This window comes from Barbatula barbatula (assembly GCF_947034865.1).
Source record: "Barbatula barbatula genome assembly, chromosome: 14".
In the NCBI taxonomy this organism is placed as follows: domain Eukaryota; kingdom Metazoa; phylum Chordata; class Actinopteri; order Cypriniformes; family Nemacheilidae; genus Barbatula; species Barbatula barbatula.
In genome coordinates, this window is record NC_136777.1 from 7,249,309 (window position 1) to 7,275,428 (window position 26,120).

The 26,120-nt window shown below is 39.8% G+C and overlaps 3 protein-coding genes across 3 annotated transcripts; 1 reads left to right on the forward strand and 2 right to left on the reverse strand.

Moving 5' to 3' along the window:
* Positions 1–493: 493 nt before the first annotated feature.
* Positions 494–4,146, forward strand: dhrs7 (dehydrogenase/reductase (SDR family) member 7). Its single transcript, XM_079472871.1, has 7 exons — positions 494–886; positions 1,990–2,142; positions 2,349–2,455; positions 2,617–2,856; positions 2,998–3,120; positions 3,206–3,421; positions 3,847–4,146. Exons 1-7 carry the CDS (start codon positions 757–759, stop codon positions 3,892–3,894), a joined length of 1,017 nt encoding a protein of 338 aa, XP_079328997.1. The 5' UTR covers positions 494–756; the 3' UTR covers positions 3,895–4,146.
* pcnx4 (pecanex 4) lies at positions 4,072–11,580 on the reverse strand. The gene is made up of 11 exons (XM_079472870.1): positions 11,444–11,580; positions 10,015–10,813; positions 9,537–9,719; positions 8,359–8,876; positions 8,128–8,228; positions 7,919–8,038; positions 7,459–7,819; positions 7,258–7,361; positions 5,978–7,125; positions 5,677–5,863; positions 4,072–5,086 (listed from the first exon to the last, which is right to left on the reverse strand). The coding sequence occupies exons 2-11, from the start codon at positions 10,716–10,718 to the stop codon at positions 4,835–4,837; spliced, it is 3,678 nt and encodes a 1,225-aa protein (XP_079328996.1). The 5' UTR covers positions 10,719–10,813; positions 11,444–11,580; the 3' UTR covers positions 4,072–4,834.
* A 1,619-nt stretch (positions 11,581–13,199) lies between these two features.
* lrrc9 (leucine rich repeat containing 9) lies at positions 13,200–25,084 on the reverse strand (the record flags this gene model as incomplete). The annotated part of the gene is made up of 31 exons (XM_079473432.1): positions 24,917–25,084; positions 24,546–24,686; positions 24,284–24,347; positions 24,120–24,190; positions 22,391–22,573; positions 22,154–22,309; positions 21,927–22,072; positions 21,718–21,849; positions 21,472–21,645; positions 21,160–21,277; positions 20,948–21,071; positions 20,465–20,608; positions 20,290–20,384; positions 20,005–20,214; positions 19,183–19,302; positions 18,772–18,963; positions 18,477–18,602; positions 18,190–18,333; positions 17,809–17,986; positions 17,471–17,691; positions 17,167–17,289; positions 16,904–17,034; positions 16,691–16,799; positions 16,266–16,402; positions 15,815–15,951; positions 15,520–15,737; positions 14,444–14,512; positions 13,822–13,947; positions 13,568–13,715; positions 13,332–13,488; positions 13,200–13,242 (listed from the first exon to the last, which is right to left on the reverse strand). The coding sequence occupies exons 1-31, from the start codon at positions 25,079–25,081 to the stop codon at positions 13,200–13,202; spliced, it is 4,302 nt and encodes a 1,433-aa protein (XP_079329558.1). The 5' UTR covers positions 25,082–25,084.
* Between the last annotated feature and the right edge of the window lie 1,036 nt (positions 25,085–26,120).

A 26,120-nucleotide genomic window follows, 5' to 3' on the forward strand; every position in this document is an offset into this window, starting at 1 on the left:
CAAATTGTGTCTTTAACAGGTGTCTTGAGTCTTAATGTGTTTCAAAACAAACTCAATGCAATTTGTTTCATACAATTATTGTCTAAAACATTTGTATTAACACTGTCACACATTTGTTCAGAAATTGACCAAAAGCCATTTTAGCCAAAATATATTAACGAGTAAATGTTTGATTCAGTTATATCTTATATTTGCTTTTATTACATTTTATTATTATTATTATTATTATTATTATATATCGAACATTGAGGCTTCTCTGCATGACACCGGCCATTGTTTTGTACAATAGTAACAACTGATGTAACTATGGTTACCATGTGACTCTTCGTAAGGGTTGTTTTGACTTAATGGGTCGACAGACAACAGCGTACCAGGCTAGCTGCACTTCATATTTAACTAATAAATAGAAAAAATTTAACAAAAAAGAAAAATAAACAGAAAGAAAATAAACAGAAAATAAACGTAACATTAAACAGTGTAACCGCTGTAGTGCGCTCCATAAGGAATTAATCTGAACCCGGAAGGTTTTCAATAAAACAGCGGGTCCTGCCGGGTCGCATAAGATTTTAAATCCGCAGAGCAGTCTGTCCCAGCCCATATTGGAGACGGAAGACTCATGTTGTAATTCGCAAACAGAGCTGTAAATCGCTCGGCTTGCGCAAGGAGCACCAACGTTATCAGCTAGAGAAACTTAATACTCTGAACTAGCTTCGGAAGTTTGTAAGTTTCTCACCTCTTTTGTTAGTGCAGAAAAAAATGGAGGTGTGCTGGTCATGTGTGATTGTCTTAGGAGTCGCCGTTTATGTCCTTACGCAACTTCTTCGCTTCATTTTTGGTGACGCCGATCTGACTTTATTATGGGCGGAGAAGATCGGCAGCACACCAGGTAGAAATTGACATGCATTTTTCTTACAGCAATAATGTTTTGTGTTCATCGTCGTTTGTATGTAAAGAACAACGGTAGCAGTATATCGCTTTGACTTTGTCTGTCTGCTGTCACAACGTCAAGTGTCACAACTCTAGAATTGTGGAATTTGCACCATGTGGTTGACTGTGCCATGTTTAAAGGGAGTTTGGCACAATCCACATTCATTGACACAAATTAAAGTAGCTTTTGACTGGGACAAGGACAAGCTGCACTCTGTTCCTGTTACTCCGTTGCAGCACAAAGGCCATGGGCTCGAACCCAGGGAACGCACGTAATGAATGAACTGAACAGCAAGCCTGCCAAATGCATTAATGCCAGAGTCTGGACTGTCTCTATAAAAGTGCAAAAAAATGATCACACAGTACACATACTTGTGTATTTTTCATCACCGCATACATTTTCTAAGATCAGATTCAACTTTATAACTATATGTCTCTGCAAAAGTATATACAGTGCTTACCAAACCAATACACTGAATTTGAGTTTTTACAGGAACTTGGTTACAGTGGATATAGAAAATAACCACCCCCCCCCCCTTTAAAATAATAACATTTTATGGCTTTGCAGCTTGAAATGAAGATCGACAAAGTTTTCATTTTATCCAGCTGTATTTACTCAGTGCAACTTATAACATTCAAGAGAAAAACATAACACCAAAAAGTCAGAAAATCTTAAAACAAAAAAAAAATCACTGAGTTGAAAAAAGGATCACCCCTTGTGTCACTATTTTATTGAACCACCTTTTGCTTTAAAGCAGCAACGAGACTTTTTTTTCGACCTTAAAATAATCTCTCTAAAATTATTTTAGTTGTAGGACAACTTTTAACTGGTCACTTTATACTGCCGCTACTACCTAAGCAGCCCTCTATCGGCTGAAATCACACTTGTAACTTGGTGTAATAGCTTGATGTTATAAATTGCATTTAAAAAAATACAGCTCGATAAAACAAAAACGGTGTCCATCTTCATTTCAAGCAGCAAAGCAACAAAATGTGATTATTTTAAGGGGGGGGGTATTCTTTTCTATCTCTACAATGTAGTGTTTTTAATATTTTTTTCAGAGTCAAAGTTGCGAGGCAAAGTGGTCTGGATTACTGGAGCATCCAGTGGTATCGGGGAGGAACTGGCCTATCAACTCTCTGTGCTTGGTGCTCGGTTAGTGCTGTCTGCCCGTAGAGAGAATGAGCTGGAGAGGGTGAAGCGCACTTGTTTAGGTATGATAAGATCCAAGGAAACTTGCGATTCTAGAGTTAACGCACAAAAGATCTCAAATATGTACACAGTCATTCATGTCTCTTTATAGCCTATATAACTAAGTGTGACCCTGAATGTGTGTACAAGTGTCTGTCCTGCGTTACACAATGTGCTAAAAATAAACACAGTTTGACAGAGCTGAAAGACATTATATTTCTCCTATTAGAGCGCTCCTCTCTAAAGGATGACGATATTCTTGTTATTCCCCTCGATTTGATGGACCGTGCATCGCATAAGGAAAAAACAGAGACAGCTTTGAAGCACTTTGGTGATGTAAATGCATTCTGTTTTTCACATCTGATGTTTTTTATTTTTTTAACTGAAATAATTCAGTTAATATGAAACACAAATAGTCGAGGATCAAGTCCCCGACAAATATCTTGCACTGTTTTTCGAAAGATTTCACAAAGCTTTGGTTGTGTCTGGATTTTCAGATAGATGTGCTCATAAATAACGGTGGTAGGAGCCAGCGTTCACTTTTTATGGACACAGATGTGGATGTGTACGAGGCACTTATGGAGCTCAACTATCTTGGCACCGTATCTGTCACTAAGCAGGTGCTACCCCACATGATGCGCCGTGGTAGTGGTATCATAGCAACCGTCAGTAGCGTCGTAGGCTTTGTAGGGGCACCATTGGCAACAGGGTATACTGCAAGCAAGCATGCAGTGCAGGTGAGAGCAAACATCACAAATTGATCACAAAACATGTACATGTGATATGTACTGTATATCATCTGATACAGGAAATATCGTCATATAGACAGGTATTAAATGAAAAAATCTCCTGTATGGAATAAAATGTTGTTTCTGCAGGGTTTCTTTAAAAGTCTCAGAACAGAACTCACAGATTATCCAAACATCAGTATCAGTACAATCTGCCCTGGACCTGTAATATCAAGCATCGTTCACAATGCGTTCACCGAGCATCTTGAGAAGGTGCCACATCAGCTCAAAAAGCAAAGATTATCACCATTACACTTCCATTTGTCGTCTTCATTTATTTTCACATTTCTTGCACTAGCCTGTTTCCACAGCTGGTGATCAAATGCATAAGATGTCTACGGAGCGTTGTGTCCATCTCATCCTGGTAGGTCTGGCCAACCACGTAAAAGAGATGTGGATTGCTCAACAGCCATTTCTTCTGTTCTGCTATATGTGGCAGTACACTCCCACTTTGGCTTGGTACTTCACAAATATTCTGGGTAAACAGCGTGTGCAAAACTTCAAAGCTGGATTGGTGAGTACTGGCATTTGAAATGAATAGAGATTAGATATACATAAAAGTAGATTATATTTATAATAGACTGCAGTAAGATTAATCACAAATACATTAAAGGGGTAGTCCACCCAAAATTATAAATGATAACCAAACAGTTCTTGGACCCCATTGACTGCCATAGTAGGAAAAATTACTTTGTTTTTTTGTTCTATTGAATACAGAAGATATTTTGAAGAATGTAGGATAGCAAACAGATTTCAGAAATATTCATTCAAATACCTACAATGTGTGTAAGATCAACCAAACAAAGTTATACAGATTTGGAACAACTAGCAAGTCATGACAGAATAAAAAAATTTGGGTGAACTATCCCTTTACTCTGATACCATTTTGATTAATGTCTTTTCCCTGATTTTTCTCTTTCTGAAACTTGCCTTTTTTAGGATGCAGACTCTGCATACTTTAGCAAGCCAAAGATCAAAACCACCTGAATTAGTTATATTTTCCATCTTATTCTAAAGTATAAATGGATGCATTCCAGAACATTCTTGGAGTGGAAGGACCAAATCTTCTAAAACAAAAATCTACTAAACAATGATTAAGACTACCACTATTTAAACGGAAAAGGGAATCATTTGCTTGCTGTATTAAAAACAAATGCAAATAATAGAAAAAAAGATTTTGCCGTTGATGCATGTATTATATTTGTGTCAATATTAAAACATTTTGTGATTCAAAAATGATGAATAGGAAAACATTTATATTTCACCTATGCAATTAAACAACTATACAAATACCAAGCCGAAGTGGAAGTGGAAGGAACACTGAAAGAAATTACCTTTTCCATGAGGTGCGCAAATGTTAAACAAGAATTTTAATAACCATTCAAAAATTTTACCAAGGCACCTTCTTCAGATTGGACAAACGGGTTCATAAAAGGGCAGCAGCATTTATACCTTTTTTAGACATCCTGATAAATGCTTAATGTGAAAACGGAAAAATGTAATAGCAAAATGAAAGTTCAATGTGAGGTAAGATTTAGTCAAGGACACCCAGAACTTACGTAGGTCCGTTGTTCATAAAATTGGGCACGATTTCTGGAGAAAATAATAAATCCAGGTCCTGTGTCTGAATGAGTCTAAGGTATGAATGTGTGGAGTGCCTGCTTAATAGATTAGTGTGTGTTCAGGAGCACAGGTCTGTTAAAAATCAGTACATATTTCAGCTGCAGACCTCTATTAACTTGTGGACTCATTTCAGATCGTAATGTCACTGTAGCGGCAATTCTGTACCCTGTACAGGAAGAAATTCAGTCAAAATATTTAGCTTGATAGCATGAAGTTGCAATAGTGGGTAGCACCTGTTTGCATGCTGATCACAAATGAGAAGATGTGCAGGTAAAAAACTTTAAGGGGTGTCACTCAAAGTGACTCATAAACAGCGCAGGTGGATGAGCGGGGATGAGTAGATGGGGTATCCCAGCGGTGGATCAGCTGCCTGAACGGTCAAGTTCCTCAGCATCACTGGATGAGCCTGAATACTGTAGCGCTCCTCGTCATCATTTGTAGCGTACAGCAGCTCCCAAGACAGGTTGGCCCACTGACCCCTCACACCTTCCTCATTCAGAACTCCAACCTGCACCAAATTCTCCTGCAGGGATAACACACGGCTTGTATATGTCCCCTATGAAAAAGACAGAAAGGTGATTTTAATAATTTCCATTTGGATATGCAAGTAATAAAACAGTAAATTATCTCAGCTCAGTGAGAAGTTTTTACATTTGAAATGTACTTGCCCCCACTGAAATCAACTGTAGCCAAAATGAACATATTTGTTATCATTATCTTACATACTGTATATATGGATTGGAATTCTAGACCATAAAATATAGTAGTGGGTGGGGCTGTTGAAATGTTGTTGTTGAAATGGAATACAAAAACATTTAAGTACGAAGGGATCCACTTAACAAAAGACATAGTTGTCCAAAATTAGTATTTTGTATTTTCCCAACTGCAAAAATAGAATGTAATTCCCTTTTTTAGATTTAACTCAATACGCTCATTTTTATTGTTTCAATTCTTATTAAAATTCCTATACCTCATTCAATGTTTCCCTGTAGAAATAATGGGAAAACAATTCATAGAATGGGATAAAAATGCTCTCCCGCTTTATCTGGCAGTGAAAAAAATCTAGAGTATGATTCAAAACACTACAATTATCAAAGGGGGACTCTCTTATATAACCCAAATGAATGTAATTTTTTTTGTTGTTACCATGGTGAGGTCATGTCCAAGAGAGAACAGGAAGGGCTTCTCCTGTACAACACTGTCTTGCCAACCACAGTCTGTTACCAGGCCAATGAACCAGTTGTCATGATAATCCTGTAAAGTTGTGTAAAGCTCCTCCAGAGTCTCTACTGGACCAAGAGAAGCCTGGTCTACCAAAAGTTTGACACTGTACCTACATACAGAGAATAATCTTTAAATCATCAAATATTTCCTCCTTCAACCGATAAAATTAAGTTGAGGCCTCTTTACAATGCAAAACAAGTATGGAATCTTAATTAGGATTTACCTGAAAGCCCTGAGTGTGAGCTGATGCAGCTCTTTATTGGTTTGTAGCCACTCCAGTCCCTCGGTCCAGGGGCTGTCCCCACAGTACAACCTGAACAGCAGATTGGGATTGAACATCTGAGTGTCTGCTCCAAGCGCCACACAACAGGACAGAACCACCTGGCTATACAGCTCCCGCAGGGCACTGTCCTCCAGCAAACCTTGCGTCATCTGCTCAAAGTCTCCTTCCCCAAAGCTCTCCCCCACTAATCGGGACAAACAGAAGAAAAACCAGGCCTCCGGGAAGCAAGGGTGCAAAACCTGTATTTTAGAGAAATGTAAGGGGGTGGTCCGCCAGTCCATAGGCAAAGAGAAGAGTTCTGAGTGCGGGCTGGTGAAGTGTAGTGGCTGAGCGTTGCATGGGATGGTGGTTGAAGTGAGAGTGGGGATCTTATCCTTCCCTTTATCTGCAATGGGCAGGCCAAGCCCCAGACCCATGCCCAGAGGTCTAAGGGTGGGAAGCGAGGACAGTGCCATGCTTTCATATAGACTGTGGATTTCTACAGACCCTGGCAAAGATACCCCTAACCCGAGCTCCTCCTTTGTTTCATCTGTCCGTACCATCATTTTTATTGGCCGCCGCACAGGCATCGGACCAAACAGATCATCCTCATCTGACCAATCAGCAAAGGACGATAGGCTGGAACTGTCCTGCCCCCTCAAATGATAGGAAGAGGAGGACTCAGGACGCACTTGAGAGTCTATTACAACTTTAACCACAGCCGGACCAGGCTCCAGGGGCACGGTATGCTGGGAGCTCTGCGACTTGCGTCCAGAGTTCTGTACAGACTGCCCTTTTGTTCGATGAGTACCACAAGTCAAATTCTGCACACAGTAACGCAACAAAATCCAGACGAGTGTTTTAAGAAAATCTGAGTTTAGCTGACGCAGGTGGTCAGGGGAATCGATGATGCCTGTTAGAACATTTTGGGCATCAGAATAGACCCTGACGGGCAACACGGAGCAGGGAGTTAGAGCGTTACCCCAGTGAGGGTTCAATAGACGGAAACACTGACCGGGACGCTCCACATGATCAAAAGCCCCTTCAAACACTTCATCAACACGTCGAGCCTCAACAGTGTGGCACGATGTTTCCTGTAGTTCTAAACCCTGTGATAAAAAAACATTCAGTCAATCAACACTCAAAATATCAAACAGTAGAGAAACCACAAACTGTTGTATGCCGACTCATCTGCAATTTAAACTATTTATTTGCTTCCAAAGAAAAGAAAGTATGTTTACCTTAATATTGACAGTGCAGTAGCCGTAGCCTCTTTCGAGAACTGAAATCCACAGAAGCCGACCCTGGAAGCGCCCAAGGTAGTGAGTCCCAGGAGAACATGAACCTACAACCAGTCACAAAACAGTTAAGAGATACTTAAGCCTATAGAGTTATTTAAGTATAAAAATATAAAAAGTCATATATTATTTGGTGAAACTCACCAAAAGTGCCATTAGCAAGTGCTGGTCTGAAAGCTGATGCCAGTCTTTTGCAGAGTTGCTGGTAATATACAGAGTCTGGGCAAGGGCAGGCGGTGCCAGGGGTGCCCGGCCAGGAGCGCAGTGGCCTGGGGAACCCCACCAGGAAGACAGGTAGTGTGAAGAGAGGGAGGAGAGGGGCGGAGAGAAGGGCAGAGAGGACCACCACGGCCAACAGCAGTGGACACAGAGCAGCGTTGAGGGCCAGCAGAGTGCCTGCGGACTGACGCCGCTGTTTACTCTCTGTCCAAGATGTGATCAAGACCGTAAGAGCGAAATTAAGCTTATACACAAACTGAGTCATGCGATTGACGATCAGAGAGACCTGCCAGTGAGAAAGAAAATGAATAAAAAGCACATTATGGTCAACATTAGTTATCTTAAAAGCCAATGTTGGCCTCCATGTGTTGTTTTTACGACTTACCAGAATCAGCTGTACCGTAGTGCCCATTTCATGCCAGTGCACTACTCTGTGTCCCCCAGCGAGCCTGATGATCACCACCAACACCATCTGCAACAGCCCAGCCTCAGAGTTCTGCCACACCTGTCGTACAAAAGCCACAGGTCAAGGGGTTTCATGTAAACAGGGTTCTACATCCTCATAAAGCTTTAAGTTTTGACAAAATGTCGTACCACCCTGAATGCTCGTGTGAAGCCAATAGCGAGGGAGGCTGTGTGCAGCTTCGCAAAAGACTCGTCCACAGATAAAAACGCGATCATCGCCAAAGGACTAACTGCAAAGTCAGACGTGGACAAATCCATTAATAACCATACACATTTGAACATTTCTCAAATCTTTAAAATTGAAAAACAAAGTCAAGATGTCAAGGTTTCATGTAGGTGGACAAAATGCAAACGCCTCACCCAGGTTCAATAGCACCCTCCTGATTATCCCTGCGACACGTAGCCCACGAGTCTTCCTCCTAAAAGCCTGTGCTGTCGTGACCCTTTTAGGATAGAGCGGGTTAAGCACGGCCCCTCCGAGAACACATGCCCCCTGAAGCTCTCTCAGTAGACGGGTAATGAGAAACAGGGCAATAAGGAGCAAGCCTATCACCCCCTGTGGGCTTTGAGGTACCACAGAAGACCCCCAGTTCCCTATAGAGTTCACACTCAATGTTTCGTTTACAAAGTTGGGGTACAACTGATGAAGGAGTCCTGCCTCAGTCAAGGCCCCTAGTAAGAGCAGCAGTGAAAGAGGAAGACCCCACCAGCCAAGACCCAAGGTCGAAGAACCCCCCTTTACTAGCACCAGCAGCTGGCTCAGGTCCTGACTCAGGAGGTAGCCCATGCCAACGGTGAAGAGGACAACGCCCAGGGAAGAGGGAATAAAGAATGTACAGATGGCAACACACGTAGATGACAGGAACATGACTAACAGCCTGAAAGAAGAGAGAAAAAACTAACTTTTATAAGAAACAACTTCTTAATAGATCATATAGTGTCATAAGTCATAACATTTATTGTTATGGGTATGTGACCAGAAGAATTCAGCACAACTTCAACTCACTCACAAGGTTCATGGAACAAAAACAACCAAAGAGAGCAAAACAAAATCCAACAACACTTATGGTGAAGGAACAGATTTAGAACATTTTATTGACTAAACAACAACGCGGAAATCTTATCTAGTTATGGGCGTGTAGCACAATCAAAGGGGCAGTTCACCCAAAAAGGATTTTGTTTTCATCATTTACATGCCCTCTCGTCATTTCAAACCTGTTTGACTTTCTTCTGCAGTACACAAAAGAAGGTATTTTGAAGGATGTTGAAAACATTTGACCCCATTGACTTCCATTGTATAGACATTTCTCAAAATGTCATATGATGATTTAAAAAACAATGTCTGAATTTGTATTTTTGTCTGAACCATCCCTTTAAATCTAGTGAAATTAGATTTCTATATTACTTTAAAAAAAACAGGTCTGGAAATAATGTTAACTTTACTCCAGTTTTCCATAAGGAAATAGTCTAAAAAAAACTAAACAAAAATGTGAAATCGGGAGGCATCGGTTTCAGTGAAAGTTGGGCACAATGTTCACCTGATGTTGGTGGACATGGCAGACCCACCCAGGCCATGCACCAAAGTCTGTTCCATGGCCCACAGCAGAAGAGCGTCCAATGGGGAGAGCATTCCCAAAGCCCAAAGCACCGGCAGAACCACAAACACCACATGAAGCACTTGAGCCGCTACCTGCAATTCCACAACAGCAGAATCTGCAAATCTTAAGACAAATGAGAGAAAATTAGACCCTGGAGATGAAAAAACTACACATGATGGCTGATATTTCTTGCAAACCAATTTGAATGCAGGGCTCAGATCTGTTGGTTCAATGCTAAATACGTTTGTGTTCTACCGAAAGAAGTAAGGCATGGGGCAAGTAAATTATGAAAGCATTTGAATATTCTGGTAAATTCTTTAACAATCAATGTTATAAGCATATGACGTTTCTATCAACAACCTACAAAACGACTTCTCAATACTCAGTGAATGGTTTAAAAGAGAAGAAGATGTTGTACCTTAAAGCCAGGTCCACAGCGATGAAGGCGAGTATGTAGAGGGGTCTGGTAAGAGGTGTGATTTCGTACGTATCCTGTGGTTGAAACGTTGCCGTTTCTGTCGCAGTATTGACGATAAGCGAGTACTCTGCGATACACACGGTCACCCAGCTCAGAGCAAACAAAGGCACGACAGCACCTAGTCCAGCTTCTGTGTGCCCATACAAGCTGCCCAGTCTATCCGGCAGCAGATACCATGTGGACAACCCGCACAGTGCTCCGGCAAGCAACGTATGAAGAACCACATTAGCCATAAACTTTTTCCCAGGCACCACAAACCGTACCGTCTCAAGTGCCACGCAGTGTGTAAACTCCACCTCCTCCTCATCTGCGAGGATGTTATTAGTAGCTGGCAGTCTTTGTACCAGCCCTGTCCTCCGTGCCATACACTGAGCCAGTCCCTGCACGGTGGCGCCCACACCCAGCATGAGCATACCAGAAACAACGCCCGCCCAGGTGTCGTCCAGCACACTCAACTGGTACAGGGCCGTCCCAATGCCTCCCAACAGCCATGGGGTCAAGAATAACACCAGCTGGTGCACGTACACATATGGTGGAGCACAGTAGCCGAGTTTCAACCTCGGCCCTCCCAACACAGTCTGCGGGAAGCGCTTCCAGAAGAATTCCTGCTTGTAGTCGTTGAGCAGGGGCACATCTGGCCCCATGGTGATGAACACAGCACGGTGGGGACAGACTCAGTCATCGCCTCCCAACTGCTCCAAAACACACACACATGCCCTGTGGCGTTGACAATGAGTCACTGGAAAAACACACACACAGACATGTAGCATGAATTGGTGTAATATACATACTGTATTTTTAATTGATGTTTACATTAGACGTGATTTTAAACTCGACACATTTGTGCATGTAAACGATTTAATCTGAGTCCCAGTTTACCTGTCTGTTGCCACGAGCAAAATAGCATGTAGAGAGATGAGTGTATCGACAACAAAAGCAGAACATAAACACAGCTGGTCCAGAGGGTAATTTGGGTCAAATCAGCGTCAAAACATAACAACGAATTTAAAGGTTGGTCCCATGAATACACATTTCTGATCCTTTTATTTATTTAGATGCATCAGATTTTATTTCATGCAGTCGTGAGCTTCGATCCGTTCACATGCTAACCCCGCAGCTATGACGACCAGAGAAACAAACATGAACCTAACAACGCGTTTGATGAGCATAACAAAAACCAAACACACAGAGTTTATATCACATTACACGATTACGTTAGCCTGATTGATTCCATACAGCAGATAAAGAGAGCAGGGGAGCGGGTTAGCTCGGCTAGCGTTAGCAGCTCCTGTTTGTGTTTAAAAGGCGATATGTTTTGAACGGGTTGAACGCACATAATAAAAACATTTCATTATTTAACATAACCTACCTCTAACTGAGGCATGTTGGCGGGGCGCGCACTAGGTAGACGGCGTTTTCTGTGGCTAAAATCCATCGTTGCGTCTGCTGATGCTGCAGTTGCGCAATGCGACCTGAAGGGCGGCGATATCCGACACACGGTGATGGATGGATGGATGGATGAAATCACATTTATAGTCAAAACACTGGACCAGAAGCCTTCCGGTTTTAGAATTTTTTGTTATTTTTGAATGTCACATAATTAGATCTTAAATATATTAGTTTAACATTTTGATTTAGTTATAAATGTTCTGTTGTATTTTGTTCAAACATTTGGGTAGGGTGAAAAAATTAAAACGGCAGGTTCTTCTGGACCATCATTGGATTACCATTGTTTATGTCTTCCGAAGTGGTCTCACAATATATGCACTCCCAATATAGTATATGTACAATATGGATGGATAGACTGTATGGATATTTACTGTATGTATATATATAGATGCATGGGTGGATGGATGAGGAATGAATGGATTTACTGTAGATATACATGTATCTACAGTATAGTGTATCTATGGATGGTTGGAAGCACCAAAGGAGGATAGATGATATGCGTCAGAATCCATAGATAAAAGTACAGATCTCTGAAGATGTGAATTCCATTATCATACTGTTAACACACACATCTCTGCATATGAAGAGACAGATCAACCAGTGAGGAGTAAACTGTCTCTGACTTCCATTAAACAGAGCTTGGACAACACACTGTGCTCTGTGTTATTTCCACAGCAGGATCACCATTAAATTCGAAAGAATTTACTTCGCCTTTCCTTTCTCATTTTCTTCACATTTCAATATATCTTTTCATTCTGGCGGTTTAGGTTCTCTCCTTTTCTCCCCCTTGCCAACCCCTCACCATTATGTTCCAGAGAAAAACAGGAAGAGAATTACCCTGAGCTGTGATGACAGGTTTTTACTGAACACATTATGTGTTTGATTGCCTTTGAATTTCTCCAAACAGTGGCGATTCAGTTGTGCTGTTAAACTGCCCTCATGATACAGGCCACTAAAAACAGATGAAAACCTCTGCTTTCTTTTCAGTGTCACAGTCTGACACAAATCACTGTTTGCTAAAGCTGTAACAAGAACTCTTCCATCATAGCGAGCTCGAAATGGGCTTATACTCGCTGAAGAAAAGCTGATCGTAAAACTTTGAAATGTCTGTTTGATGTGCTGGTCCTAAAAAATAATACACATAAATGTTTATTGGCTGTGTAAGGCCCTGTGATCTTCCACAGTCATTACTACAATCATGGACAATCATGTTTTTTCCCCGAACCAGCAGTAATAACATTTTTATATTTATAAAAAGTATTATATTTCAAAATTTAATTATTAATATAATCAAAGTATTTATTTAGTGAGTGAGATGAGCAAAGAAAATAAATGTGAAAGTATTATTATTGGGACCATTAAAGGGTTATAGTTCACCCCAAATAAATATTTTGTGATAAATTCAAAATTTTGAAAGAATGTCCATTTTTGTGTGAACTATGCCTTTAATAGTCGAGTTTAGAAACTTCATAATTTGACTGAATCTTCTCTAACCTTCAGACAAAAGACACCATTCAGAGAAATAAGCATTTCATATCTTTATGATATTCACATTTAATAAACATATTTTAAAAATGAATAAACAAAAAGTTCAAGATCCATAGATCTAGGAAATTTTGTGTGAAGAACACACATGTCCAAACATGCACACACAGTGTGTCACTATGGTTCTGCAGTTACAGAGGAGGTTTAGGCCTGGGACCGCCATGAAATTGGTACCTGTGAAGAACGTAATCACAGCATTCATAAATACCTTTATTGCCTTTCGCAGCACTTAAGTGAACTAGTGTATTAGTGTGTATACACACCTGCTGTCAAGATCACTGTTAGGATAAATAGAGAAAACTCTGTGTCCAGTCGGCTGCAGTACTGTTGGGTAATGGCTAGAAGCTCCTCTGATCTGTCTGAAGCTCACATCACTTTGAAGGCCACGCAGGAGAGAGACACCTCCTCTCTGCTTCTTATCTGCAAACACGCATAAAAAACAGTTTGTAGATCACAAAAACGTGCATCTATTGGTGTGATGTACAGTATGTATACGTACGTCTGCCTATATCATGTGTGTCTTCTTGGTGATCAGTTATAAGTATGTGTATTCCTGGATTCAGACTGGTACGTCTAAGAGGAACTGGTCGGGTCATCAATGGTACCAAACCTGGTAAAGTCATATCAGCAGCACCTGAGCTAGAACCCTGCACACATACACACCCATAAATATATGTGATTTGGGTCTTGTTCCAATTTCAGGACTCAGACTTAAAGCTTCACCTGGATAGAAAAGGCCTGTGTGTGAGCTACCTGTGCTTCATTGGATAAAAGCTCTGCTCTTGTTCTTTCCTCCAGGGTGATAGTGATACCATCCAGAACCTGCAGTCTAGACAGATGCAAAACCACTGCTTGCCTGTGGAGGGACCTCCGTGACACCTGGAATAAAATACATTATGATTTAACACACTTGAAAATTCAAACCTTTGTGTCATTCAAACCTTCAAAGGCTTTCTTTGATCTTCTAAACCGAATTTTTTCAGTGGTGTTTTGGTTTTCTGTTACCAATAAGAGTAAATTGTGACCCCCTTTTCAGACTTTAAACAGAGGCAAAAGCAATATAAAATAACTAAACATGAATTGTGATGTATGTTTCAAGTGCATACAAATGGGTATCATTATGAAAATGCTGTCATCATTTACTCACTCCCCTGTCCTTTCAAACCTGATTGACTTTCTTTCTTCCACAGAACACAAAAGAAGATATTTTGAAGAATGCTGTTAATAACCCCCCAATCACTTGTATTGGTAACAATATAAAAAAAATATCTTCTGTTGTCACGGGTTTGAAATGACAAGAGGGCGTGTAAATAATGACAGAATTTTCATTTTGAACTACTTCTTGAAGTGTACATACAGTGAGAAAAACACTTACTGGGTTGCCAACTACAGACAGTTCTATGAGGAAAGGGAGAACCTCCAGTTTCTCCAGCTCTGAAACATCCTGCAACACAAACAAATCACATTGGGTCTTAGAAATGTTTGTGACACACATAATGTTACAATAACAAACCTTTTCAAAAGCTCAATGCACAACATTTTATATATCAAGGATTTTGTATAATAAGAGTAAACATTTTTGTTAACATGTCATGATTGTGATCATCTTCTACAACACAGTCAATAGAGAAAGAGACAGGAAAAAAGAATGTAGAGGTGAATGAGTGAAAAACAGACACACACATGCAAACATTCAAGCATCTCTGACCTTCAATCAATGTAAATACTGGTTAATTGTCCTCTTGGGCTGCTTTGCTGGTACGGTAATGGGTGTCTGTAATTACTCTATATTCGGGGGCAGGGAAACGACAGTGCTCTCAAAGGGCCTAACAACACTAAAACAAACGCGCTAAGTGACTGAATTACTGTCATTTTGTAATTACAGCAAAACTGCAGGCACACGCATATAGAGAGATGCAAATGTGGAGGTGAGTAATTAAAGCAAGCTTCAAATACCAAAACGTACACACACACATGCATTTTTTATTTGAGTTTGCACTGCTAATGAAATCATATGTAACCCTGACCTACATCACTTAAATATGTTCTCATTGTACAATACGATACACTGTACAATAACATAAGCAGTATGTTCAACAGATTCCTGTCTGACAAATGGACATCTATGCCCACTGCTAGGATGTTTTTTTAATAAAAAAATATAGTTGATCACATACCAAATGTTTTTCCTCCAGTAGAATAAAAGGAAGATACGTTTTCAACATTTTCAACAATATTAACTTTTTATTATTTGAAATCTGGTCCTCAAACGAAATCTTTTTATGAATTCACAAGACTTGTAAAGATTTCTTTTAATGGTGCTTTTTTGGATATGTTGGATATCACAGTCTTATTTCATTGTATGATAATAGCAAGTATAGATAAGACCAAAAGAAGCTACCAAGCTTTTGATTGAACACAGTATATTGATATTTCGATGTTTCTGTGTACCTGTATTTTGTTCATGTCTAAAAACAGTCTTCTGAGCCCTGTGAGCGGCTGCAGGTGATTCAGTTTGCGTATTCGATTCTCTGCCAGACGCAGGTCCACCAGAACCTCCTGTCCGCGGAACGAGTTCTCATTCAAAGACTTGATTCGATTTCGATCCAGAACCAACTCGCGTAGCCTCTGCAGACCCTCCAGTCCGTCCACCTGACTAATATCATTCCCTGAAAGAGTGAACAGAAGAGAATTAATTCTCCGAGCAAAGAAAGATTGTGTGTGCGCACAGTTGAGAGTTTTTTACCTTGTAGGAACAGTGCTCTTAGGTTAGTCAGTCGGCTCAGCTGTAAAGTCAACAGGCTGGAAATGCCGTTATGACCTAGATGCAGAACTTCTAAACTGGGCATCAGAGGCTCCTGATTATCACGAGATTCTCCTTCTCTACAAACCCATAAAGCAGGGTGAGAGAGTGAGAGAGAAAGCAAACAAAACGAAAAAATGTACAGAAATGTGTCATCCAAAAAGATATGGCAGCTGAAACAGTTTAGACAGTTGCTGAAAAGTTGTTTAGTATGTCAAGTTTGTTGTTTAAGAAAATTTGCATTTAACAAGAAATTTGCTTCTGTAAAATTGACATACAGAGACTCGATAGTGTCTGAGAATCTTTTCAACATGTAATCAGGATGCCCCCTACTGGTACACAGGTAACTACATCAGTCCAATGGATGATTTCAAGATGGATGTGTGTGTGGTACCTGCTGAGCCTGCTGTTCTGCTGCCCATAACCACTGGAAGTGACTTTATGATAAAGAACCTGCTTGCTGCTCATGTGACTCTGTACTTTTTGACGTGGCAGAATGGACTCAATGTGGTTGTAGTTCAGAAACAACACCTGCGTGGACACAAACATTAAAACTATAAAGGTCTTACACAAAAAAGGTTTAAGAGCAATTTATGCATGAAGAGATGTATTTTTTGGGGTTTATAATTGTTTAAAGTGTGTGCTTTAAAATCATTAAAAATATAATAATATAATAAATGAGACAATTTAAAACTAAAATCTGCATAAATATGCAAGTTACAACGATAACATAAACAACGAGTAAACACAATCGCATCGACAGATTTATATATATTTTGTACTAATTTATAACTAATCCCTTTCCTAGCACATAAATACCTTGATATTGGGCAGGAAGAGGAGACCACTGAAAGATGTGAGGTTATTGTGTTCTAGATTAATACTGCGCAAATTACCAAACAAATCAGCAGGAGCCAGATCCACCATCCTAAAACATTCACATAACAAAGAAAGATGGGGAGAAAAAACAATAGCTTGAGCTGTGTTAATGTAATGTTGACCACAGCATCACAGTGAACGTATGAAATGTACCTGATTGAGCTGGACTGCAGATTGAGTTCTGATAGCTCTCTGTAGTTAGTGTTTCCCAGTTTCTCATCCACCATATCTGCAGTAAGACGTCCTTCAAACACATCTTTGGCAGCTTCTGACTCGCACACCTCCTGCACACACAAAAGGTTAAAATAGTGCCAGGTGTATGATTCTTTTTGGAGCTCCACATTCAGTTTTACTGAGATGCAAAAGTTCTGAGAAGAAAAACATTTGAATGGCTTTTAACTGATATTTGTATGTACCACAGCCACTCCATCCAGTGCTCTGAGAGAAGGCAGGTGGAACACCATGTAGATCCTGTAGTTCTCCAGTTTGTTCACCAGGGGGTTTCCATACAGATCCAAAATGATTAAACTAGAAAGTGTCTAAAAGAAACAGATGCTACATCAGCACCATCCTGGTATATTATATTCACTGCTACATTCCTCCTCCAGCAGCCCATTACACTGCTGATAGATCTCCATCATTTTTATTAGGTGCTGTCTTGAGAAGCATTGTGATAAACATGGATTCACATAAAATACTCTCAGATAATAATCAAATTACCTTTAAATTGTAGATTTCACGTGTGGTGCTTATGTCATTGTTGCCGATGTATAGCTCGAATAATAAGCGTGACCTTTGAAGTCCACGTAGAGAGGAGATGATGTTGTCCTCAACAGACAGGAAGTGAAGGTTGGGCAGCCGGTCTAACACATCTCCATCTAAACACTGTAGGTTGTTGCTGTTAATGCTCAGACGCGTCAGTCTTTGCAGCGTACAGGAAACTACCACAAACACAACAAACAAAAGCAGCTAAAGGTGTATATAAAATCACATTGTATAACTTTATACAGAGAGAGCCAAAAAGTAAGTGATGGACTAAGAAAGGTGAGATGCAGTACCTTGCAATCTGCTTATATTGTTGCAGTTAAGTGATAGTTCCTCCAGTAGAGGCCAGTGTTCCAGACCCTCAATATGAGTTAACTCATTCTTGTCAAATGAAGCCCAGCGTAGATTTACCAGCTGGTCTAGATTACTGAGTCGTGTCAACTGCTGACCATCCAGATTCAGCGCTGTGATCTAAAAACACAATAGCACAATTAGTCTGATTTGTTCAACCATGTTAATTCTGTCATTTATTTACCCTTTCGTGTGTTCAAGCCCGCATTAAAAAGCAATGTAAGGTGTAATTTACCGAAAACTGCTGGAGTTCCTACATTGTTAAATACCATTATGAAATCTGGACATTTTGCAATATATCATCCTTTGTGGTTTTTGCATACTTTGGCAGTCCAGCCTGGCTCAAGCGCATTGGAGTGTTTCCATGGAGACGGGTTCATCTGTGTGAGTAGGTGAACAACAGAAGACAGCAAACTCAGACTGCGCGGCGGTTCACTATCAGTCCAAGAGTGGATGACCAGAGATGCCTGCACACACACACACACACACACACACATATATATATTATATATAAAAACAATATTAAATATTTATATCAAATTTTTAAAATAAATTAAAGATAAAATTTACTTACTTATTAACATTGTGTAAACCCAGAACAGACACACACCTGGTTTATTCTGGATCGGGCAGCCATTTGAGCCGCGGCAGCTGCCTCCTCTTCCATCACTAAAATGTCATCCAGATGAGTGAGGGTCTTCAGCCGACCCAGAATCACCATACGCTCACACTCATGCTGAAACACACAAACGACTGCATATCAAATTTAAATGTAAACATGTGTGATTTAATGATCACAATGATGTGCACCCCCAGTATGCAACAGGGCCACAGCAGTGATAACTGTGGGTATTTTTCAGTTTTATGTTTGTTATGTAAATAATGTAATGTAAAGTGACTAGTACCCTGTGCCATGGATTATGCCGTGTGTCCAGGCGGTGGAGAGCTGGAGTGTGTTTACGCAACACATTCATGTCATCCCTAACACGTATCAACTGATTCCAGCGAAGATCCAGTTCTTTCAGTCGGCTAAGTCCTCGCAGACCCTCCAGAGTCGAAATACGATTAAAACTAACGTCGAGATATTCCAGATTTGGCTAAAAATTGTAAGAGAGACAGACGGAGAAAATAATAAGACACAATCTTTTTACAAATGGTGTTTTAAAAAAAGCTGGTGTACAGTTACTAAAGTCTTGTCGTTTGTTTTGGTAGAAACACATGATAAACAACTGACTTACCCAATGATATTGAAACTGTTTTCACACATAAAAAAAGACATTCAATGTGGAACAAAGTGGGAGAAATGTAATTATTACCATGTGTGAAATATCACCCAGACGAGTTAAGTCATTAAAGCTGAGGGTGAGACGCTGCAGAGCAGTGAGTCGAGAAATCTCTGATAGTTTATTCAGACTGTTGCCATGTAGATTCAGCACCTGTGTGACAAACAATTGTTTTTGTGTCTTTAAACACTTTTTGGGGTCATTGTACATTGGTATACCTGATTATATCTCACGGAGCCGATCTAACCAATATAGACATTATGCCTCAAAGCGACGATGTCACCGATCACTATCTTATAACGGGTACTTTGCGCACGTCAGGAATCAGCCCTTTAACTCGTTATCGACAGGGTAGAACAATCACCTCCGCTACTAAAGATAGCTTCGCAAAGAGCTTGCCAGATCTGACTCCTTTAATAACCATACCAATAAATATCGCTCGATGTCATGACCAGGAAATTGGGTACTATTTTCTCTAATACATTAGAAGCTGTTGCACCTACGAAGTCAAAAAAGATAAATGAGAAAAATATTGCACCATGGTACAACTGACTTACCCAATGATATTGAAACTGTTTTCACACATAAAAAAAGACATTCAATGTGGAACAAAATGGGAGAAATTAACAAATATGCTAAATAAACCACCAGGAGAAGCTGACATTAGATATTATTTACTAGAATAATTGGATTTATTATATAACACACCATGTAGTGTGTTTTGCCCTTTCTTGGGTTTTTAGTTTTTCCCCTGTAAAGCTGCTTTGGAACAATGCAAATTGTGAAAAGCGCTATATAAATAAAATTGAATTGAATTGAATTGGTATTGTCAGTTGAATGATGATATATACTCACTGTGATCTGACTGAGCACATTTGCTCTGGCCACTGTCAGTATATATTTCTCATCTAGACTGAGCATCTTAGGGTGGGGTTTCAGGATGGGTTCCATGTTTAATGCCTCCTCATCCAGGTCCAGCTCAGCACGGGACTCAGATGAGGCAACAGCAGTGGAAAAATGTGTAACAGAGGAGGAGTCTGAAGAAGAGGAGTGCTCAGGTGTGTCCTGATAAGATGCAAAATGTATTTTCTGAAGAACAGTAAACTCTAATTACCCCCGCATTTATTTTGCATAAATTACCTGTGTGATATATTCAAAGTCCACAAGGTATTCTGGAAGCACCATTTCATGGTCAAAGACGTACCACAGTTTCTGCCTCTGCATACAGTCACAGTCTGACGCACACAGACAGATACACAAACTCATTATTGCTCTGTTCAGCTCATGATTTCCGGTAATGTACACTCAAACTTACCAGGGGCTGTTAGTGCTGTGTGTTGTTTTGAGTTGGTACTCAGGTAAACAGAGTTTGCTCTTGGGTAATATTTACAATCTATAGGGACTCCCTCCTTTACTGCAACATTGCGGCCCAGGAACACTTTAGAAATGATCAACTGACCTATAAACACAAATATAAACACTGGGCCTGTCAAAAAATTCATCAGAATAAAAGTTTGTGTCTACATAACATATGTATGTGCACTGCGCATATTTATATTGTGTTTATAAAAACATGCCTTATGAAAACACCTTTTAATTTGTTGACTTTTTGAGAGAAAACAGTTTCGAGATGTTATCTAGCATTGTTAAACCGGGTAACTAGTTGTAGCAATTTCTGTAATATTTTACCTCCCCCCATGATGTATTATTTTATTGTTTTCTCACTCTAGTATATCACTTAGGATAAAAGCATCTGCTAAATGCCAAAATGTAAATATAAATGTTAGAGGATCCAGACCGTGTCTGAAGGAAAGCGGGTCGGCAGGGTTACATTCTGATGTTTTCTGGAGGAATGTCATCCGCAGTCTGTCACACACGCTCACACTGTTAGAGAGAGGAACAGCTCTCTCTCTGCCTAACGCCTGAGGGCAAGACAGATGCATCCATGTTAAAATTTATATGATTAAAGGGAAAATTATCATATTTGTTTGCCTGTGAAGAGTTTGGTACCTTATATGCATCAGCGGATTTTAAACCACTTTCTGCGATGTGGAGTATCTCATCGCTCTCGCAGGAATGCTCTGGATCAGGCACGTAGAACAGATACTCCGTATGGCGCTTGTAGTTCCTGTCACACACATACAAATGCTACCAGTGTGATTTCATCAACTTTGAATATACAGTTCATAAAATCCATTTTGCTTAAGATAAAAACATTTTGTGGGGGAGAGAGATACCTTTTTCTGTCTTGTCTGAGCCTCAGATGAAAAGCTACCTTTCATACATCCTGATTTTATGATGCTACCACTCTGCTTGACTTACTGTGAGATGGCTGAAGACTCCATATTGAGAGAATGCAATTTGTCCTGGAAGCGCAGCCGCAGGGCTTGGTTATGGATCCGGATGATACGATTGATTTTAATGCCACTGATGTGGTGAGTTTTGTAATCCCACGCGCAGAAACGAGACAGCAGGAGATCATAACAGGAGGTGAACCTGAGGGAACAGACACAGTCAGTAACATGTGTTTTAATGTAACAGATCTTGTTTGTATAACATGTGTAGTACCAAGGATCATTTGTGTTTCCCTCCTCAAATCGAATATTTCCCACAGTTTCCAGCTCCAACAATAGGAGATGCACCATCGTCTCCTTTCTTTCCGAAGCCAAAGCCAGATCAAGCTGGTAACACGCCCCTACCCTAAAACACAAACACACACCAAAACCTTTGTACAATTATCACAGATAATACACACAGACAAAAATATGCTTACTCACTCCTTCAAACGTTGTTCCCAGATCTTCAGTCGGTCTCTGACAGCTTCCAGTTTGCACTGGAGTTTCTGCTCACGGTCAGAGAAAATATCCTCAGGTTCACATGAATTCTTGCCAGCTCCCTGTATATTTGACAGCTCACATTCCAACTGCTCAGAAATAGCAAAAACATATAACACACACATTCTATAATGGCAAGTTTAGTAAGTTAATTTGCATTTTTTACCCACATTTCTGAGCGTGTGTGTTAGCACCCATATTCTCTCCTCTGGGAGTTGTATTTGATCTTTTTTGTGCTGTCTGAGCTTGGCTTTGAGTTCATCAAACTGTCGTTGAGCACATCGTACCCGCATGGTGTAATACATCATCTTCTTTAGCACTGTGGACTGACACAGAAGCATGTTTGGCCATAATTCTCATTAACCGAACACTCAGATAAACCCAAACTATCACACTTCTGTTCTTACCTCTGCTGCATCTTTGAGATGTTTAATTGAAACATCATACGTGTCCAGACGTTGCAGCTGCGGCATGTGATACAGGACGTGTGTGTAGTAATTATAGAGGAGACATACTGGGTTTGGACTGGACTGAGGGTCTGTCAGACTCAGTTGTCTCAGTTGGGACAGCCGAGTGAGATGGGTCAGCTCCTACAAAGAACACAAGAGTTCAAGAAAAGCATCATTGTTACTTTTGCTTTATTGGATTATCATGCAGTACCAATCTCAAACTGTTTATGCCATGGACATGAATAACACCTCAAATTGTGTGGCATGTTAAGAGGTGTGATATTACTTTTTAAGCGATCCGGTGTATGATTTTCAGACAGAAGATAATCAGCAGGCCCAAAAAACATTAATAGGTTTAGACTAAATGGGCATATTTAAGGACCAGAACAGTTTTATTGGTCTATAATTTTTACAACTTTCGTTGAAATATATGCCTTAAAAAGGCAAAAAAACTTTAGTTAGCCATTACCTAGTAACCCTTCATAACACCCTAGCCACTGCAGAGCATCAACAACAGGCCATTTTTTACATACATGTGTGGTCAAATTTTACAATACATGCAGTCTGGTGTTATTTTAATATTAATATTGTCATGCAAAATCAGGATAAAACCTCCGTCCACACAAGTGAAACATTTTGCTTGTACCCCGTTACGTTCACCATTAAATGGAAGTGCATTTAGCTTCCCATTAGGGAAAAGAACCTTCACCATACAAGCAAGAGTACAGTTCATCTCAACAATGAGCCCACGGATTAACAGTACAAAAAGCATCACATCAACACCTGTCTGCTTGTGTCACGAGCCTGTGTTTGTAACACAGAACGAGCTCTGAAGAGCCGAAACACACAAAGAGCGCCAAGACCTTTCAATCTCTCGACTCGCACAAAATAACAAAGACTCCCATTCAGAGACGCACGCCTCGTTCAGACTCCACACCACTTGAAAATGAAAATATTTATCTGGCTTATTTCAAAAGTGCCTCTGTGTATCTTCTGGTAAATAGAGATGGGAAAGAAAATTGCCTGGGCAGAGATGCCACATTATGGTAATGCTGTGAATTAAAAAGCAAAAACTTAAATTGAGCCGTTCCTGAAATTATCAAATTTCTCCAGGGTAGTTGAGAAAGTACAGAGTCCGCACAAAACAAACAGAAATAATAGTAATCAGATCTGTAGTGAGTAGGTGAGAGAGAGCTCAGTAAAAGCTTGTGGATACAGGCCTGCAGTAATAGCAGCGTGACGGCTGGAGAAAAACTATTCTCCAGTAATCTTGGACACCATCAAAATGGACTCTACACAAATGGCAATCAACAATCTGATGGCTTAAATGCATAGAGAAGAAGATTTTTACATTTTTGGAAGAAATTGTGAGCGATGCATGCCTGTGAAATAGTCTCTGATACAATTCACAGGGTTGTGGGTAGATGCTTACTAAACCAAGTCAAAACAGCCGACACAAAACATATATGATATTCTGGTCGCATATTCTGACCTGGGTTGTTCCTTTAATGTAGATCATATTGAATCTTTGTTTCTGTTTTATTGTCCAACAGGGAATTTATTTAACACATCTCACCTCAATAAGCTGCATCATTTAAAGCATCATTCAAGCGCTTGAAGCTACAGTACATTGCTTTGTTATGAACCGTTAATAAAAATGACAGGTAAAATAATAACATTCTCATACCTTAAAAGAACTGATTTTATTTCCTGAGAGGTTTAGGTTTTGGAGACTGGTGTTCGGATCCAGGCTATGACCTCAAAGATGAAGAAATCCAAGATTAGAGTGTACAGTTAAAATAATGTGCCCCATAAAAAAATAGCAAAAATTTTACAGTACAGTAAACTTACCAAGTGTCTCGATGGCATTATCAGCAAGATGCAGCTCCTCAAGATTTACAAGTGAACTCAATCCCTGCCAAAGAAATTAAAACACAAAGTGGACACACAAATAGGCTTTCTTAACAAATTCCTAGTATAAAAAGCTAGACTTCCTTTATAGTAATTTTCATTAAGAACAATAACTAACATTACAACACTGCTTATATAAGTTAAATATAAAACTTTTACTTCAATACGTTTGCACCACAACACTTGTTTATAATCAGCCTACCTCTATTTCAGAGATCTGGTTCTTATTGAGCCACAGAACATGAAGGTTGACCAGCATTTCTAGATTTGTGATACGCTGGATGTTGTTGTCATACAGATATAACTTTTGTAGTTGCAGACAGTTCTGCAAGCCTGAAATCTCCTACAACAGACAAACAATAACAGACAAATCAAATACCCTTTTTATTCATGATCCAGCTTCTTTCATCCACGATGAATTAATAAAACAACTAATTTTGCTAGTTTTCTTTTAAAGAAAGTTAACAGATATATTTAAACTAAACTCTCCATTCTTGAAGAAAGACACTTACAAAAACTTTATTTTATCATGTGGCTGTTTGGAATATTTATTTTGTCTGTGGTGTGACTTACATTTAACCTGCACTCCACCACCCATAATGCCTTGAGAAGTGGGCAGTACTCCAGGCCCTGGATTGAGCTGATGGTCTGGCCTACGATGGTGAGCCTAGATAGTCTGGGAAAGAGAGAGAGACCCAACATACGTGGAAACCCAGAGAAAAACATCTCTAGGCCCATGATCTCACCGCCTTCCTGAGACACCTTCTCATAGGATACTCCATTGGACACACACTGAGGAAATAAACAGAGCACAATCGCTGATTTTAAGAATTTTTTAAATAATAACACTATACACATGCAAAACAGTGGTAAGTAAAGGATCAAAGTATAAAGTAGATCTCTCACCAGCTCTTTTATAATTTCTTCATCTGGATTTAGTCTCTGCTGCTCTCTCTGTGTCATGATGGCCTTAAAAACTATTATTTGAATAAGTATTACTGTAAATCATTCAACCAATTAGACATTTTCAAAAAAATTAAAACAAATGTATCTATCTATCAATCACAGACAACTTAACGCTATATTAAACTTTCAGACTTGGCTTTTTCAAGCCAACATAACGTTTGTTCACAAACGTTTACATTATCTAGTTGACTATTTGCACAGCAATAATGTTTCTGTTATAGTAACATGTAAATGTACATTCAAAATGTACCTGTATAACTATATATAAATATTGTTGTTTTCAGTCCATAGCCCACCGGATGAACTGGCCGGGTCAAATTCCTTCACACGAAATAAACCTATCAGTTAACACGCTTTGCAGCGTAAGGTTTAACGGCAGCATTGCGTTTTAACATACTTCACCACATATTTAAAGATAAGCATATCAACTCTCCAGCTACAATTGTTGTGATTTTCCTCTTTATTTAGCGCATTCTATTGTTTACGTTAGGCTGTAGCTAAGGAAGCGTGGGTCGCCGTTGCTAAGGAAGCCCTGTCAGAATGTAACGCTTCCTGCCGGCAGATGGCGCCAGCTCATCAGAGAAGCGCGCTCGAACGCGGTCGCGTTCAACCTGCCATTGTATTGTGTTTATTTCTTAACATTGATAGTACATCTACATAAAATGTTTGAGTAACATCATGTAGATGTAGGGTAGATCATTTGTGTTTTTTTCTAAACTATGCCTAACATAAATATTTATATATTTATTGTGGGATGGCATCTCCCTGTTATGCCTAGTTTACAGTATGTCTGTCTTTTACTCTTACACCA

Bases quoted from the DNA above. Each gene is read 5' to 3' on its own strand.
- dhrs7 (XM_079472871.1), top strand. From the start codon at position 757: ATGGAGGTGTGCTGGTCATGTGTGATTGTCTTAGGAGTCGCCGTTTAT. The intron at 2,857-2,997 runs GTGAGAGCAAAC...TTGTTTCTGCAG, and splicing joins CAAGCAAGCATGCAGTGCAG to GGTTTCTTTAAAAGTCTCAG. The intron at 3,121-3,205 runs GTGCCACATCAG...TTCTTGCACTAG, and splicing joins TCACCGAGCATCTTGAGAAG to CCTGTTTCCACAGCTGGTGA.
- pcnx4 (XM_079472870.1), bottom strand. From the start codon at position 10,718: ATGGGGCCAGATGTGCCCCTGCTCAACGACTACAAGCAGGAATTCTTC. The intron at 7,820-7,918 runs GTAAGTCGTAAA...TCTCACTGGCAG, and splicing joins CTACGGTACAGCTGATTCTG to GTCTCTCTGATCGTCAATCG. The intron at 7,362-7,458 runs GTGAGTTTCACC...GACTGGTTGTAG, and splicing joins ACTTGCTAATGGCACTTTTG to GTTCATGTTCTCCTGGGACT.